At 32.6% G+C, this 18,309-nt stretch overlaps 1 protein-coding gene across 4 annotated transcripts in view; it reads right to left on the bottom strand.

Moving 5' to 3' along the window:
* The window catches only part of LOC101891049 (hemicentin-1), a 364,516-nt gene that overhangs the window by 101,830 nt on the left and 244,377 nt on the right, over nucleotides 1–18,309 (bottom strand). For all 4 annotated transcript variants that reach the window (XM_020035593.2, XM_020035595.2, XM_020035594.2 and 1 more), the window contains one exon: nucleotides 3,627–3,759. In XM_020035593.2, coding sequence (XP_019891152.1) covers nucleotides 3,627–3,759 — 133 coding nt within the window. The remainder of the gene's footprint in view (nucleotides 1–3,626; nucleotides 3,760–18,309) is intronic.

Raw genomic sequence — 18,309 nt, 5'->3', positions numbered from 1 at the left:
TCGGCCTCAAACAAATGAAAATGGAAAATGAATGAAAATGAGCCCCTCGAAATGAGGGCACCAAACACACTTGGCATCCAATTGTCACAACAGGCCAAAGGATGGCAGGCAGGATGGAACTTAAAGGCCAGTTAGCCTGTGGAGGACGACAAATGCTAATGGAGTCTGAAAAATTTAGCTTATGCCACGGAGTCTGAACAGATGAGCTATCGGCCCACAGATTTCGGCAAACGAGCTGACTCCGACATGTAGTCTTTCCAGCCGTTCTGAAGGGCCAGGGAGTCTTTACAGACTTGCCAGAATGTCTCTACAGAAAAGCCCAAGGCCCACAGGGTTTAGCAAACGAGCCTACGCAGAAACGTAGACTTTCCAGCCGTCCTGAAGGGCCAGAGAGTCTATACAGACTAGCTGAAGAGTGAAAATATCTCCACCGAAAAGCTGAGAGGCCAAGGAATCTACTCCGCTTGCCCAAAACGGTATCTATGAAGAGGAGGTGAAAAATTGTATCTTTGAAGAGGAGGAGCCTCTACAGACTAGCTAAAGTGTTAAAATGTCTCTGAAAAAAATGTCTCAAACCCCACAGAGTTTCGAAAACGAGCTAACGCCGCTACGGAGGCTTTCTAGCCATCCTACAGGACTGGGAAGTCTGTACAGGATAGCAAAAGTGTCAAAATGTCTCCAGAGAAAAGCTCAAGGGCCAGAGATTTTTCTTCAGGCTGCCCAAAATTGTATTTTTGAAGAGTAGGTCAAAGACAACGAAGCCTGAACGATACGGAGCGTACGGGGACATGGAAAATCTGTGGAAAAATTAAAATGGAAAATGAATGAAAATCAGCCCCTGAAATAAGGGTGCACACAGGGGCAAGATGTAACTGAAACGCCATTTAGTCTGTAGAGGACATCAAATGCTAATGGAGTCAGAAAAGAGGAGCTAAGGGACCGGGGAGTCTGAACAGACGAGCTATAGGCTCATAAATGTTGGCAGATGATCCGCTCCAGCCGTCTTGAAGGACCAAGGAGTCTATACAGACTACCTGAAGAGTGAAAATATCTCCACCGAAAAGCTGAAAGGCCAAGGAATCTACTCCGGTTGTCCAAAACGGTATCTATGAAGAGGAGGTGAAAACGGTATCTTTGAAGAGGAGGAGCCTCTACAGACTAGCTAAAGTGTCAAAATGTCTCCGCAGAAATTCCCAAGGCCCACAGAGTTCCGAAAACGTGCAAACGCCGTTATGGAGGCTTTCTAGCTATCCTGAAGGACTAGGAAGTCTGTACAGCCTAGCTAAAGTGTCAACATGACTCCAGAGAAAAGCTCAGGGGTCAGGGAATTTTGTTCAGGCTGCCCAAAATGGTATTTTTGATGAGTAGGTCAATGGAGGACAATGGAGCCGGTACGATACGGAGCGGACGGGGACATGGAAAATCTGTGGAAAAGTTAAAATGGAAAATAAATGAAAATCAGCCCCTGAAATCAGGGTATACACAGGCAAGATGTACCTGAAAGGCCAGTTAGTCTATAGAGGACAGCAAATGCTAATGGAGTCAGAAAAAGAGGAGCTAAGGGACCGGGGAGTCTGAACAACGGGGAGTAGGCTTTCCAGCCGTCTTGAAGGACCAGGGAGTCCATACAGACTAGCTGAAGAGGAAGAATATCTTTACCGAAAAGCTGAAAGGCCAAGGAATCTACTCCGGTTGCCGGTAAAACGGTATCTATGAAGAGGAGGAGCCTCTACAGACTAGCTAAAGTGTCAAAATTTCTCTGAAAAAAAATGCCCCAAGCTCCACAGAGTTTCGAAAACGAGCTGACGTTGCGTTACGGAGGCTTTCTAGCTATCCTGAAGGACTAGGAAGAGTGTACAGCCTAGCAAAAGTGTCAATATGACTCCAGAGAAAAGCTCAAGGGCCAGGGAATATTTTCAGACTGTCCAAAACGGTATCTTTAAAGAGGAGGTCAAAGACAACAGAGCCTGTACGATACGGAGCGGACGGGGACATGGAAAGTCTACGGAAAATTTAAAAGGGAAATTAATGAAAAGGAGCTCCCAAATTAGGGTCTGGCGTCTAATTGTCGTAGCTGGGCAAAGAACACGGCAAGGGCTTCGAACTCCACACAATTGAGCTGAGAGCTGAGAGGTGACTTTTAAACCAGCTGAAGGACCATGAAGCTCATATGTAGGAGGTAAGGGACCGGGGAGTCTATACAGCCGAGTTTAGAACCGATCAAGGAATATGAAGAACTACGATATGAAGGGCCAGGCAGTCGTTACTGACGAATTAACGGCGCCGGGGAGATTTAAAATCCACGTTTATTGATTCGGATCACAAAATATCAAGGAGGTGTACAGAGGATGTCCTGTGGTTCATCGGCGCCATAAAGTCTACATATGACGAGATGCAGATATTTAACTGTCGAATTGAAAGATCGCGGAGTTGACGGCTCTAAGGTGACTTTTTAGACCAGCTGAAGGACCATGAAGCTCATATGTAGGAGATAAGGGACCGGGGAGTCTATACAGCTGAGTTAAGAACCGATCAGGGAATATGAAGAACTACGATATAAAGGGCCAGGCAGTCGGTACTGACGAATTAACGGCGTCGGGGAGATTTAAAATCCATGTTTATTGATTCGGACCACAAAATATCAAGGAGGTGTACAGAGTATGTCCTGTGGATCATCGGCGCCATAAAGTCTACTTATGACGAGCCGAAGATATTTAATAGTCGACGTGAAAGACTACGGATTTGACGGCGCTAAGGTGACTTTTTAGGCCAGCTGAAGGACCATGAAACTCGTTTGGAGAAGTTAAGGGACCGGTGAATCTATTCTGCCGAGCGAAGAACCGATCAAGGAATATGAATAACCACAAACGATATGAGGGTCCGTAGAGTCCGTACGACGAATTAACGGCGTCGGGGAGAGTTAAAATCCATGTTTATTGAGTCGGACCACAAAATATCAACGAGGTGTACAGAGCCTGTCTTGGGGATCATCGCCGCCATTGAAGGACCGATTTGAAGGACCACGGGGAATGTGAAAATAAGCTAAGGGTCCAGAGAATCGGTGGTACAGGCGAGTTGACGACGCTAAGGTGATTTTATAGACCACCTTAAAACTGTAAACATGAGTAGAGTGGCCTCGATGTTAGCAAAGGCAAGTTGAAGGCCCGAAAAGTCTGTATACACAAGATAAAGGCTATGGAGGTTGGACAGACCAGCATTCGACGGCAAGGAGAATTCATGTACGAACTGAACCGCGGATTCTCTAAAGACGATTTTAAGAACCAGTGAATTTGTAGAAGTGGGCCAACAGTGCCTGATTCCGCCACGGAGTCTATGCAGACGAGCTGATAGAAATAACTGGCCGACTGACCGAAAATCAACGCCCAGACGAAACAGCTGAAGCTAAAGTTCAGAAATTTTGCGTTTTTGGAAAAATCGTACTAAAAGGATACGAAAAGCACTAAAATGTACTAAAATTAATAATTTTTATCGAACGAGAATTCTGAAATTCACTGATGGAGGTCAGGTTAAATATACCAATGGATATTCGAAATTTAAGGTTATAAAAAAGTTCTAAAATGGTACAACATTTTTAAAATGGTACTATTTAGTACTAATTTTCTTACCTGTAAATGGGTGTCTTCAGTCCAACTTTGTACCATATCACCAAGGCCACTCGATCTTCCAGTAAGGGTGGTGTCACGTTGCACGGCAGTCTTGCATGGGTGCCGACTATTGATTCGGCTACAACCGGGGGTCCTGCAAAGAAAAAAATTGAAAAAAAAATATTTATTGTAAATATTATTATTATTATTATTATTATTAAATTTATTATATCCCCTGATTTTTAAAAAATGTTTATCCTTTGTGCCTCCCCTGAGACATCCTTCCTCAACCCATTTGAATATTAATTTCTTTAAATATTTATAATAATTAAAAAAAATTTAACTTTACCTCAGTGGGTATTGCAACAGCTGTAAGCTGTTGACTTTGCACACTCTAACGGACACAGGCTGCCAGGACATTTCTCCTCTTTCTCTCTCTCTCTCCCGAACTCCCTTGCTCACTTTTATTTGTAATTTAAGTATAATTAGCAAAACAAATTGCAGTTGTGCACACCAGACCAGCAGTGGGAATTCAAGTGGAAGATGGAGAGGGAGAGAGGCAGAGAGTTGAAGCAGAAGAAGTAGAAGTAATAACAAATAGTTAAACAAAACAAGAAACGAGATAAATTGCAAGTTAAAAGAACAATAAATGACCAGAAGTTTGCCAAGAACTAAAAGGACACTCGGAGAAATTTTGGGAGTTAAATTAAAGATTTTTTAAAAGTTATCAGAAGGGAAAATTGGAATTTTTTTAAAATATAGAAAATTTGAGTAAAAAGAAAATAAAATTTAAAATTTTTTACTAGAAAAATTTTAATTTAAAAATATTTTTTTTTTTTTAAATAAAAAATTAATTTTATTTCAAGTAAACATTTAAAAAAATTAAAATTTTTAATGGAAAAAATATAAAATTTAATGATAATAATAAAGATTTTTTTAAATTAAAAAAATATATAGAATATTAAGAAACATATAGAATATAATACGGAAATTTTAAATTAAAAAAACCTAATAATTTGACATTTTTAAAAATAAAAAAAATAATTTATCTTTTTTGAATATTGGATTTTATTGCAACTAAAAATTTGGGTAAATTAAAATTTATAATGGAAAATAAATATAAAATTATTATTAATTTATTGAAAAATAAATTAAAATATTTTATGAAAATAATAAAAAAATGTATTTAAAAAAATGAAAGTAATGTAGAATATAAAAAGAATAAAATTTTTATTTTAATTAATTTTTATATTAATTTTTATATAAAAAAAAATGCACACAATTTCAACTAAAAATTTATAAAAAAAAATTAAAGTATTCAATGGAACAATATAAAATATATGCATACCATTTTTCAAAATAAATTAAAATACTTTATGAAAACATTATAGAATATTTCTTTTTTAAATAAAAAAAGTAAAAATATAGAATATTAAAAGAAATAAAAAATATATATAAATTTATATAAATAGACAATTCTGAATTAAAAAAAAAAACTAAAAGTTGGAAATTGTTTTAAATAGAAAATATTAATCAAAAAAATGTATTTATACACATTTTTTTAAATTGGATCTTATTTCAATTAAAAGTTTAAAAAATATGGTTTTTAATGGAAAAATATAGCATATATTTTTAATTTCTTCAAATTATATGAAAATATTTTATGAAAATAATATTGAATATTTTTTTTAATTAAAACCAAATTAATGAAATGAAAATTAACTAAAAATTTAAAAAAATTATAAAGTTTTTAATGTAAAATAAATTAGAATATATTTTTTATAATAAATTAAAATATTTTATGAAGGTAACTTAGAATATTTTTTTAATTAAAAAACAAGTAATGAAAATATAGAATATTTCAAAATATAAAAATATATAAAAAATAATAATAATAATAATAATAATAATAATAATAATAATAATAATAATAATAATAATAATAATAATAATAATAATAATAATAATAATAATAATAATAATAATAATAATAATAATAATAATAATAATAATAATAATAATAATAATAATAATATAATAATAATAATAATAATAATAATAATAATAATAATATATAATAATATAATAATAATAATAATAATAATAATAATACTAATAATAATAATAATAATAATAGAATATGTAATTAAAAATTAAAAATTAGAATTTTTTAAATAGAAAAACTTGAATTTGAAAACAAATGAATTTTTTCTTAAGAATTGGATTTTACTTCAAATTTTTAATGGAAAAATATAGAATATATTTTAATTTTTTTCTTAAATAAATTAAAATATATTATGAAAGTGTCGTAGAATATTTCTAAAACATTTAAAAACAATAATTAAAAATATGGAATATTTAAAAACCTTTAAATTAAAAAAAAAACTAAAATTTTAATTAAAAAAAAAACATATGAAAAAATTAATTATTATTTTAAAAATAAACTAAAATATTTTATGAATATATTACAGAATGTTTTTTTTTTATTTAAAAAAATTAATGACAAAAATAGAATATTTCAAACAATAAAAAATATAAATATTATAAATAGAAAATTTTGAATTAAAAAAATAAAATTCGATTTTTTTTTAAAAAAGAAAAATTAATTAAAAAAAAAACTTATTAAAAACCTTTTTTATTTTTAATGAAAAAAAAATTAAAATATTAATAAAATAAATAAATATATTTAATGAAAAAAATATAGAATATATTTCAAAAAAATTAAGAAAACTAATGAACAATGTAGAATATTTTATATTTTATAAAAAATATATAAAAAAAATGTAAAATATAAAACAAAAATTTTTAATTAAAAAAAAACTAAAAATTTAATTTTTTTTAAATAAAAAATGAAATTAATTTTATTAGAACAAAATATAAATAAAAAAATTTGAATAAAAACAAACAAAAATTGTACATTTTTAAAATAAAAAAAAATAAATTAAAAAAAAATTACAAAAATATTGGATTTTATGTTAACTAAAAACTTGAAAAAAATAAAATGTTTAATGGAAAAAATATAAGATACATCTTTCATTTTTTTATTAAAATAACGTAGAATTTTTATTTTAAATAAAAAAGTTAATGAAAAATATAGAAAATAGGAAACTTTTAAATTAAAAAAAAATTGGAATTCATTTAGAATTTGAATTAAAACAAAATATTTTTTTTTAATAAATAATTGGATTCTATTTCATTTAAAACTTTGAAAAAATTTAAATTTTGAATGGAAAAAAAAAATAATAATAATAAAATACTCCATTTTTTTTTCATAAAAAATAAATAAATAAAATATTTAATGAATATAAAATTTTTCCTGTATAAAAATATTTACAAAAATATTGGATTTTATTTCAATTAAACATTTGAAAAAAAATAAACTGTTTAATGAAAATAATATAGAATATATTTTTAATTTGTTTTTATTAAAATACGTAGAATTTTCATTTTAAACTAATGAAAAATATAGAAAATTCTTATATTAAAAAAAGATATAAAAATTGGATTTTTTTTTTTAGAATTTGAATTAAAACAAAATTAATTTATTTTTAATAAGTAATTGGATTTTATTTCATTTTGAAAATTTGAAAAAAATTTAAATTTCTAATGGAAAAAATATAGAAAATATTTTTTTATTTCTTAAAAAAAATAATAATAATAAAATAATAATAAATAGATAAATAAATAAATTTTTTAATGAATATAATTTTTTTTCAATTTAAAAAATATTAATTAATATAGAATTAATTTAAAGAATATATTTTTTATATTTTAAATATTTTATATTTTATATATATAAAATATTTAATTTATTATATATTTATTTTATATATATTTTTTAAATAATCTATATTATTTTCATTTAAGTTTTTGATGTTTTGCAAAAAAATCTTATATAGAAAAACAATTCAATTTTTAATTATTTCAATTATTTTAAAATTAAGTTTTTTATATAAAAAATCCAATTTTTATATTAAGATTTTTAATTTTTTTTTAAAAATATAAAAAAAAATTAAAAAAATTTAAAATTGTAAAATACATCTGAAGATTCACCCTGTTTTGTTTCACAACCCATTTACTACTTCATACTTTTAGTACTAGTTTACTAAAGTTGTATTCCGTTAGGTTTTATAACTATCATCTCATTGTAACCTAACTACTTCTCTTTAAACCTTTGTTCAGTAAAGATTACTTTCTATCAATTACACAACTTGTCTTTTATTCAAGAAGCTATCTGACTGCTAACATAGGTTATGGGCCCAGGCACTGCCCACGTGTTATTGCTTCAAGAATAAAAGTTCAAAGTCATAAGAAAGAAGTAAAAGAAGTATTAATTCGCGGATTGTTTAGAAATTGAAAATTATGGCAAGTTCGGCGCAAATAGAAAAGCTGTGTGGAGATAACTATTCAAGTTGGTCGGTCCATATGAAGAGCTTGTTAATCACTTTGGACTATTGGAGTGTCATAGATGGGACATGTCCAATAACAGCAACCGCAGAGGAAAAGGCTGCTTGGAAAGTGATTGATTCTAAGGCGCTAGCAACAATCACGCTTTGTATAAAGCCGTCGGAATTAATACACGTGAAGTCGTGCAAAAATGCTAAGGAAGCTTGGAACAAATTAAGTTCCACATATGTTGGCAAAACTCCCGCCAGGAAGGTAAATTTGTTCAAAAGGTTGGTTAGATTTAAAATTCAAGATTCGATTGGATACCAACAACAAATAAATGAGTTCAGCTCAATGGTGGAATCATTAAGAGAAATTGACGTTTCACTACCAGAGGATTTTGTAAGTTTATTGTTGTTGTGCAGTCTCCCCGACGAATATGAAAGCTTCATAGTGGCGATGGAGAGTAGAGACATTCTGCCTAGTTGGGATCAGTTGAAGGTCAAAGTGTTGGAAGAGCATCAACGTCGAGGAGAGAAAATAGTAAATGGTGATGAACACGTGTTTGCGGCGAATTCAAGGCGGGCGAATAAGAAGAAAGGCAAACATGAAAAAGAGAGCGGTGAGCAGCACAGGCACAAAAATATTCGATGTTACTCATGCGGAAAGAGAGGTCACATTAAGGCGAATTGCAATAGCAAAGCGATGATAATGACAGCCAGAGAATCGAGCAGCTTAAACTCAAATGAGTGGATTGTAGACAGTGGCGCATCATCACATATGAGTGGAAATAAATGTGTGTTCTCTTCATTAAGAGAACTTAGGCAAAAGGTAATGCTGGCATCAGGTGATTGTGTATTTGCTGAGGGCATAGGCAATGTAAATTTGAAATCGGAGTTTACCGACATTACTCTATGCAATGTACTCTTCGTGCCAATGTTAAATGCAAATTTTTTGTCTGTTCACAAAATAATTGAGCATGGACATAACGTGCGATTTACGAAAGAGAATGTGTGCGCAAAAAATAAAAACAATCATTTGATTTTCGAAGCTCAGCCTAAAGGTGGAATATTTACCACAACATTTTATGTGAAAGAGGAATTGATGATGGTGAACGAGAAAGCTGATAATGCGCTGTGGCATCGTAGGCTGGGCCACTTAAATTGCAAAGATATGGAAAAGTTACAGAATCTGGAAATGGTGAGAGGACTGGCCATAGACCCAAAAGCTGAAATCGATTGTGTGACATGTGCTATGTGCAAGATGACTGTTAAGCCGTTTACTAAATATGGAGAACGTTTCAGTAAGAAGCCATTAGAGGTAGTGCATTCGGATATATGCGGTCCAATGCGAGTTGTAAGCGAAGGTGGTTCCAGATATTTCATATCTTTTATTGACGACTACTCACGCTTCGCGACAATCTATTTTTTGAGAAAAAAATCAGACGCCCTTAAAGTTTTCAAAGATTTCTGTACGATGTCAGAAAGACAGACTGGTTGTAAAATGAAAATTCTAAGAAGCGATAACGGGAGTGAGTATTTGTCTAACGAATTTCAACTGTATTTATCGTCGGCAGGCATAGAACACCAGACTACAGTAAAATACACCCCGCAGCAGAACGGAGTTGCCGAAAGATTAAACAGAACCGTAGTTGAGATGGCGCGGTGTATGTTATGTGACTCTAACCTTCCTCATTCTTTGTGGTCCGAAGCCGTCAACACAGCCACATACGTAAGGAATCGTTGCCCATCAAAGGTTTTGAAAAACAAGACGCCCTATGAATGTTGGTTTGGTAGAAAACCTACAGTGGCTCATCTTCGATGTTTTGGATGCGACGTTGTTGCCTTGGACAAAAAGCCAGGTCGGTCTAAGCTACAACCCAAAGGAAAGCCATATGTTTTTGTTGGTTATGCACACCAGTCGAAGGCCTACCGATTATACAACAAAGAATGCAGAAATATTGTTATTGCTCGTGATATTGTTTTCTTTGAAAAGAAATTTACAAATACAGTCGATACGGATGATGGAATAAAGCGGAACAAAGATGATTGGTTTAATGTTGAATTAAATCTTCAACCTTTTCCCGATAGCGAATGTCAACCCGAAAGAGGAATTCAAGAGAGCAACAATGCAAATGAATCGGATGACAACCATAGTGAATTCTCAACGGATGGATCAGTCAACGCGCAAGTTGGTGAGAAAAGAAAAAGAGGTAGGCCGAAAATAGTGAAAACGGGAAGAAAAGGACGACCAAAAAAAAATATTCGTTGTGGAACCTACTCAAATTGTAAATAAAGTCGAAGAAATTAATAAAGATCCGAGTACGGTTGAGGAGGCGATGCAATCTTCCAACGCAAATGACTGGAGAAAGGCAATGAGAGAGGAATATGAGTCACTGATGAGAAAAAGCACATGGGAACTTGTGGAGAGACCAGATGGAAAGAATACTGTTGGTTGTAAGTGGGTGTTTGTCACCAAGAGAGACCCTTCTGGAAATATTGTTAAACACAAGGCACGACTTGTTGCTCAGGGATTCTCTCAAAAGTTCCGAATTGACTATAATGAAACGTACTCCCCAGTTGTGAGATTTACTGCTATTAGAATGTTGTTTGCTGTTGCTGCTGGTCGGAAGATGCTTGTCAACCATATCGATATTGTTTCTGCATACCTTAATGGTGAATTGAAAGAAGAGGTTTATATGCGGCAGCCGCCTATGTTTATTGACAAAAATATCCCAAATGGAGTTTGCAAGCTAAAAAAATCTATTTATGGTCTCAAACAGGCTGGCCGAGATTGGTATCGCAAAATAAACCAAATATTGCTCGATTTAAATTTTGTTCGCTGCAAGACTGATAGTTGCTTGTACGTGTTGCATAAGGAGGGAGAATTGGTAATGTTGGCTATTTATGTCGACGATATTTTACTCGCATGTTCAGAGGAGAACACATTAAGCGAGGTGGTACTGAGCTTGAATAAGTATGTGGATGCGATTGACAGAGGTCCGGTCAATTACTATTTGGGGATGGAGATAAAAAGAGACGGTCCTCGAGGAAATATATCAGTACATCAGTTATCGTATACAGAAGAATTGATTCGAGAATGGAATATGGAACAATGTAAGCCATTGTTTACCCCTTTTGTGGCTGGAACGGTCTTGGAAGCTTGTAAAGAAGATAACTGTCATGGATTTGATGTAAAAATATACCAGTCGTTAATAGGATCGCTGACATATTTATCTGCTGCCTCACGTCCTGACATATCACACATCGTGTCAAAGCTCTCGCAGTTTAATAGTCATCCACACAAGGAGCATTTTGTTGCAGCCAAAAATGTTTTGCGATACCTGAAGCAAAATCCAAAAGGTACGTTATCATTCAGTTCTTCTAATGATTTGGTATGTTACACAGATGCAGACTGGGGCTCAAATGTGGTGGACCGCAAATCATTTAGTGGATTTGTAATTTTTCTTGCTGGAGGTCCAATAACTTGGGAATCGAAGAAACAAAAGATCGTTGCACTAAGTTCCATGGAAGCCGAGTATATTGCCATGTGTCAAGGCACCAAAGAAGTGGTTTATATCAGAAGCCTACTTGCTGAAATAGGACTTCATGAATTTATCCAGTCAGCGACTACAATAAGATGCGATAACCAAAGTGCCCAGTTTATGGTTGAAAATCCAGTTGCTCACAAAAGGAGCAAGCATATAGATATTAGATATCACTACATACGTGAAAAGTTTGAAAATAAGGACATTGTTTTAGAATATGTGTCAAGTGATACTAATATAGCTGATATGTTTACTAAATGCTTGACCAAAGAGAAACATGTCAAGTTTTCGAAAATGTTATTTCAAACTGAAAATTAATTGAACGAATTATCTGTTTATGGAAATAGTATATGGGTTGAGGTAGGGTATGTAAAATACATCTGAAGATTCACCCTGTTTTGTTTCACAACCCATTTACTACTTCATACTTTTAGTACTAGTTTACTAAAGTTGTATTCCGTTAGGTTTTATAACTATCATCTCATTGTAACCTAACTACTTCTCTTTAAACCTTTGTTCAGTAAAGATTACTTTCTATCAATTACACAACTTGTCTTTTATTCAAGAAGCTATCTGACTGCTAACAAAAATTTTAAGTTGTTCAATTTAAATTTCATTAAATCTGCAGATATTATTTTCCTATGAAAGAACCAATGCTGAATGAAATCATCTAACATTTTTCCTCGGTTGTTGGCAATTGCATGTCTCGAAAAGTTGAGCGAGAGTGAGAGAGTCTTTTGCATGTTTTCGATTTCAATGTCCATGCCATGGTTTGTTTTTGCCATGTACAATACATAGAAGATCCTTTGGCCATTGGAGTATTATTTCTGCAAGCTCTTCTTAGTTTTGCCCATTATTTTTGGGGGTTTATATATGCATCCCCCTACCCCTCCCATACTTCCTCACTAGTTTTCCTGATATGCAATACCATAGAACAAAAAAAATCCTTTTCTTATTGTCTACTTCTTCTTTTGACTCCATAGTCCTTAGTACACCTTAGCCATTGTGTGTGTGTGTGTTTGCGAGAGTGCGTTTGTTGTACAACAACAACAAATTACAATTTAATTTTTATAAAATACCACTGGGACTTAATGTTTTCTTTTGAAATGCAGAAATGAAATGAAAGGAGAATTTCTTCCGAAAAAATAAAGGAAAAGTAAAACGCTTTGAATATCCTTTACCAGGAATCTTCTTAAGTCCCCTCTCATCCCCATCATCATCATCTTCAGATGAAGTCCTGCAGTAAATAAATAGTTGGACTTTTAGAAAGTGAAGCTGGAGCAGATTAAAGGAGATAAAAAGCATTCTTTGTTTGAGATGGCAACAGGACATGCAAGGGATAGGTTGTTTCTGAGAAAGAGATGAGTGCTCAAGGATTTGGTAGAAAAAAGGGGATCGTTTTTAAATTTTCATTTCCTAATAAGTATTTCTTAAAGCCAAAATTATCCTGAATTTTAAAAAGAATATTTTTAAGGACAAGCAAGTTGTTGATTTTTAAGGATATTTTGCAAGGACCAAAAAACATGTATTTTTCCGGATATTTTATTCAAGAATCGAAAACGGAAACTTTTGGGGATTTTTAATATTTTTATACCCTCCGAGGGTATATTAAGTTTGTTCTTCCATTTGTAACACCTCGAACTATACATTTTAGAACCCACAGCTTCCGAACGAATTGAAGTAGATTGATAAAATTTTACTCAAATGTATTTATGTCTACAGGACTTTTGGAATTGAAAATGGGCCATGTAGCTCCACGTTTTGATATAGCCCCCATATAACGGTACCTCCCGATATTCGGTACTTTGATGATTTTAGCGACAGTATTTACCGGAGGTGATTCAAAATTGATATTTGAAGTTCGAAATAGATACTACAGCCTACGACAGAAAATTATCTTTGCAGGTCCACGTTTTTGTATAGCCCCCATATAACGGAACCTCCCGATATTCGGTATTTTGATGATTTTAACGACATTATTCACAGGAATTGTTTCAAATTTGGTATTTGAAGTTCGAAATTGATACTAGAGCCTAAGACTGAAAATTGTATGTGCAGATCCTCGTCTTCGTATAGCCCCCATATAACGGTACCTCCCGATATTCGGTATTTTGATGATTTTAGCGACATTATTTACCGGAAATGATTCAAATTTGGTATTTGAAGTTCGTAATAGATACTACAGCCTATGACAGAAAATTGTCTGTGCAAGTCCATGTCTTCGTATAGCCCTCATATAGGGGTACCTCCCGATATTCGGTATTTTGTTGATAATTTGAGCGACATTATTTATCGGAAATGTTTCAAATTTGGTATTTGAAGTTCGTAATATATACTACAGGCTATGACAGAAAATTGTCTGTGCAGGTCCACGTCTTCGTATAGCCCCCATATAACCGAACCTCCCGATATTCGGTATTTTGATGATTATGGCGACATTATTCACCGGAATTGTTTCAAATTTGGTATTTGAAGTTCGTAATGGATACTACAGCTTGAGACAGAAAATTGTATGTGCAGATCCACGTCTTCGTATAGCCCCCATATAACGATACCTCCCGATATTCGGTATTTTTATGATTTCAGCGACATTATTCACCGGAATTGATTCAAATGTGGTATTTAAAGTTCGCAATGGATACTACAGCCTATGACAGAAAATTGTCTGTGCAGGTCTAACATTTCGTATAGCCCCCATATAACGATACCTCCCGATATTCGGTATTTTTATGATTTCAGCGACATTATTCACCGGAATTGTTTCAAATTTGGTATTTGATGTTCGAAATGGCTACTACAGCCTATGACAGAAAAGTGTCTATGCGGGTCCAGGTCTTCGTATAGGCCCCATATATCAGTACCTCCCAATATTCGGTATTTTGATGATTTGAGCGACATAATTCACCGGAATCGCTCCAAATTTGGTATTTGAAGTTCCAAATGGATACTACAGCCTAAGACAGAAAATTGTCTGGGCAGGTCCACGTCTTCGTATTGCCCTCATATAAGGGTACCTCTCGATATTCGGTATTTTGATGATTTTAACGACATTATTCACAGGAATTGTTTCAAATTTGGTAACTGAAGTTCGTAGTAGATATTACAGCCTATGACAAAAAATTGTCTGGGCAGGTCCACGTCTTCGTATAACCCTCATATAAGGGTACCTCCCGATATTCGTATTTTGATGATTTGAGCGACATTATTTATCGGAATTGTTTCAAATTTGGTATTTGAAGTTCGCAATAGATACTACAGCCTGAGACAGAAAATTATCTGTGCAGGTCCACGACTTCGTATAGCCCCCATATAGCGGTACCTCCCGATATTCAGTATTTTGATGATTTTAGCGACACTATTCATCGGAAATGTCTCAAATTTGTTGTTTGAAGTTCGTAATGAATACTACAGCCTATGACAGAAAAGAGTCTGTGCAGGTCCACATTTTGATATAGCCTCCATATAATAGTATCTCCCTATATTTGTGAATTTAGCTACATTATTTACCGATTTTTTTTTTTTTCTTAGTTTTCGCATTTGAATATTATAATGGCTTGTGACAAAATTTGCCTATGCAGGTCCACGTCGTCGTGTAGATCCTAAAATGACGGCTAAATTTGGTATTTTTAAGATTTTAACAGATTTTTTGACGGATTTTATTTTATTTATTTATTTATTTTATTTTTTTTTTTTTTTTTGAAAATTGCTAAATTCGTTCCAAATGGTGAAGGTTATCCAAAGTTCGGCTCGACCGAACTTACAGCTTTTTTTCTTGTTTTTTGTTGTTTTTTTTTTTTTTTTTTTTTTTTTTTTTTGAGACAATCAAGATTTTTTATAAAATTTTTGATTTTATTGAATTTTTAAGTTTGGATTTCTAATTTTAATGTTTTTTTTTAATAAAATATTTAAAACACGAAATTTCTTGAAGCACCCACCCGGAAGACAACAGCCCGGAAGAATGGATTTTTAAGAATATTTTTTCAAAGCAAAAAGGTTAAATTCATTTATTTTTTAAATGATTTTTTTAAGGATTAAGGACGACGATGCGTGAAAAGTTTTTTTTTTTATTTAATTTCTGCAAGGACATGTCGTCAAGACGCGGATTTTCTTTAATTGATTAATAATTATAAATAAGCATTCGGAATAGTCCCAAGAACCCGTAGACTATTCCGAATAATTATAAATAAGCATTCTAAATAGTCTACGGGTTCTTGGGACTATTCCGAATGCTTATTTATAATTATTAATCAATTAAAGAAAATCTCCGCATTGACGACATGTCCTTGCAGCCTAAATTAAATTAAAAAACAACTTTTCACGCTTCGTTGCCCTTATTCCTTAAAAAAAATCATTTAAAAAATAAAAAAATTAACCTTTTGGATTTGAAAAAAATATTTTTAAAAATCCATTCTTCCGGGTTGGTGCTTCAAGAAATTTCGTGTTTTAAATATTTTATTAAAAAAAAAATTCATTAAAATTAAAAATCCAAATTTAAAAATTCAAAAAAATCAGAAATTTTATTAAAAATCTTGATTGTTTCAAAAAAAAAAAAAAAAAACAAGAAAAAAGCTGTAAGTTCGGCCGAGCCGAACTTTGAATACCCTCCTCCATTTGGAACAAATTTGGCAATTTAAAAAAAAATCCTTTAAAAATTCTGTTAAAATCTTAAAAAATACCAAATATAGCCGTCATTTTAGGTTCTAAACGAGGACGTGGACCTGCATAGGCAACTTTTGTCGAAAGCCATTACAATATTCAAATGCGAAAATTAGGAAAAAAAATCATTAAAATTTTAAATTTAAACAACTTTAAAATTCTGGTTACCCAAAGTTCCTCCACCAACCACCCAGCCATTTAACCCATTTTCTCCACATCTTTTAAATATGTATCAGAAGTTCCTCCACCCCTCATCCTTTTTAACGCTCAATTACCATTACCTTGTAACATATTCATGTCATAAACATTTGTACCTATTTTTTTGCCACTCCTCTGTGCGGAGATACAGCCTTCATGGAATTTCCTTTGTTAAATACTTTTCAAAAGAAGAGAGGGCGGTACGTCACATAGTCTCTTTATTCATAAGACCTATTGAAATGATTACTTATGATGTGCGGCATAATACACGGCAAGTATATAACCAGACAGAGCCATACACACAAGTAAGTGTGTGTGTGTATGTATGTTGAAAAATATCAATGGTACATATCATGGACCACCCCCTTTGGTAACTTACATTTTTAGTACCTTTAGATGTCTATCAAAACTGGCAGTAGTAGCAGCAGCATCAGCTCGAGTAATTCTTATCACAAAGCGGAAACAAGCAATAATTGTCTGCCGTAAGTAATGTGGCAAAAAGGACTCAAAGCTGGCAATAAAAGTGGAGCGGAAACAAAAAGTACCTCCAGCCCGTTCCAGCTCTTTGCCAAGGCAATAAAACGAAGATAGAAGTCTATTAAGGGTGTATCATTTTAAATAAATTAACAATTTATTAAGGAAATACATTTGTCAATGGGAATGAGCGCAAATGATGTCTATGGGAAATTAAAGGATATGATTTAAATGCAAAAAAAATATCATGTCCTTGCGAGAAATATACCTTAAAAATCCACACTTTTGGTTCTGTAAAAAAATTGAGAAAATTAAAAAAAATATCATTTAATACCTGAGAAAAAAAAATCCACCTTAATTTTGTCTTTGAAAAAGGCTTCAAAAAAGTCCTTGATAAAAATATTGTTTGGAAAAGCTAAGTTTGATCCTTGAAATTTTTTTTTTAAATCCAAGTTTGACTGTCATTAAAACCTTTGATCCTTGAAAAAAATATATTTTAAAAAAATTTCCCATCCAGATTAGTCCTTGAAAAAATATTCCTTAAAAATCCAACTTTATTCATTTTAGAAAAAATGAGGATTGGTGACTCTTTCCGAAACCTTCCGTACCACCTGGTAAACATTACAATCGTTTTTCACTAATAAACAAACGTTGTTTTTATAAAAACAAAAATTTAAGGAATTAAGCCTTATCATTTTGCAATAACAAAATATTATGGTATTCCAAACAAATAAGCCAATACTCTTCCAGAAAAAAAATCTTAAAAATGCAAGTTTTTCTAAAAAAAAAAAATCTTTTTAAAGTCTTCGACGATAGATCCTTAAAAAATATTATTTTCCTGAATCCTTTAAAAATATTTTTTAAGTTAATGTTTTTAAGTCCTTGAAAACTTTTTCTTGAAAAAATCACGTTTATTGATCCTTTCCGGCCAGGTTTATAAAAAACTTCACTTCTGTAGGTCCTCGATCCTTGAAATACACATTCAATGGACCTTGAAAAAATAACCCTAAATTCTTTACCCTAAAATTACACATATTTTTATACCCTCCTGGAGGGTATATTAACTTTGTCATTCCGTTTGAAATACCTCGAAATATACCTTTTAGACCCCACAAAGTATATATACTCTGGATCTGCATAAAATTCTATGTCGATTCGTCGTCGATCTGTGTGTGGAAATCACTCTAGCTTCCGAACGAATTCAAGTAGAATGATAAAATTTTACTTAAATGTATATTATGTCTGCAGGACTTTTGGGTATTGAAAATGGGTCATATGGGTCCAAGTTTTGGTATAGCCGCCATATAACGGTACCTCCCGATTTTCGGTATTTTGGTGATTTAAGCGAAAATATTAATCGGAATTGTTTCAAATTTGGCATTTGAAGTTCGTAATAGATACTACAGCCTAAGACAGAAAACTGTCTGTGCAGGTTCACGTCTT

Source organism: Musca domestica, unplaced genomic scaffold, assembly GCF_030504385.1.
Source record: "Musca domestica strain aabys unplaced genomic scaffold, Musca_domestica.polishedcontigs.V.1.1 37, whole genome shotgun sequence".
Lineage (NCBI taxonomy): Eukaryota > Metazoa > Arthropoda > Insecta > Diptera > Muscidae > Musca > Musca domestica.
Note: the sequence above shows the minus strand (reverse complement) of the source record. Positions and strands in the feature narration are given on the sequence as shown.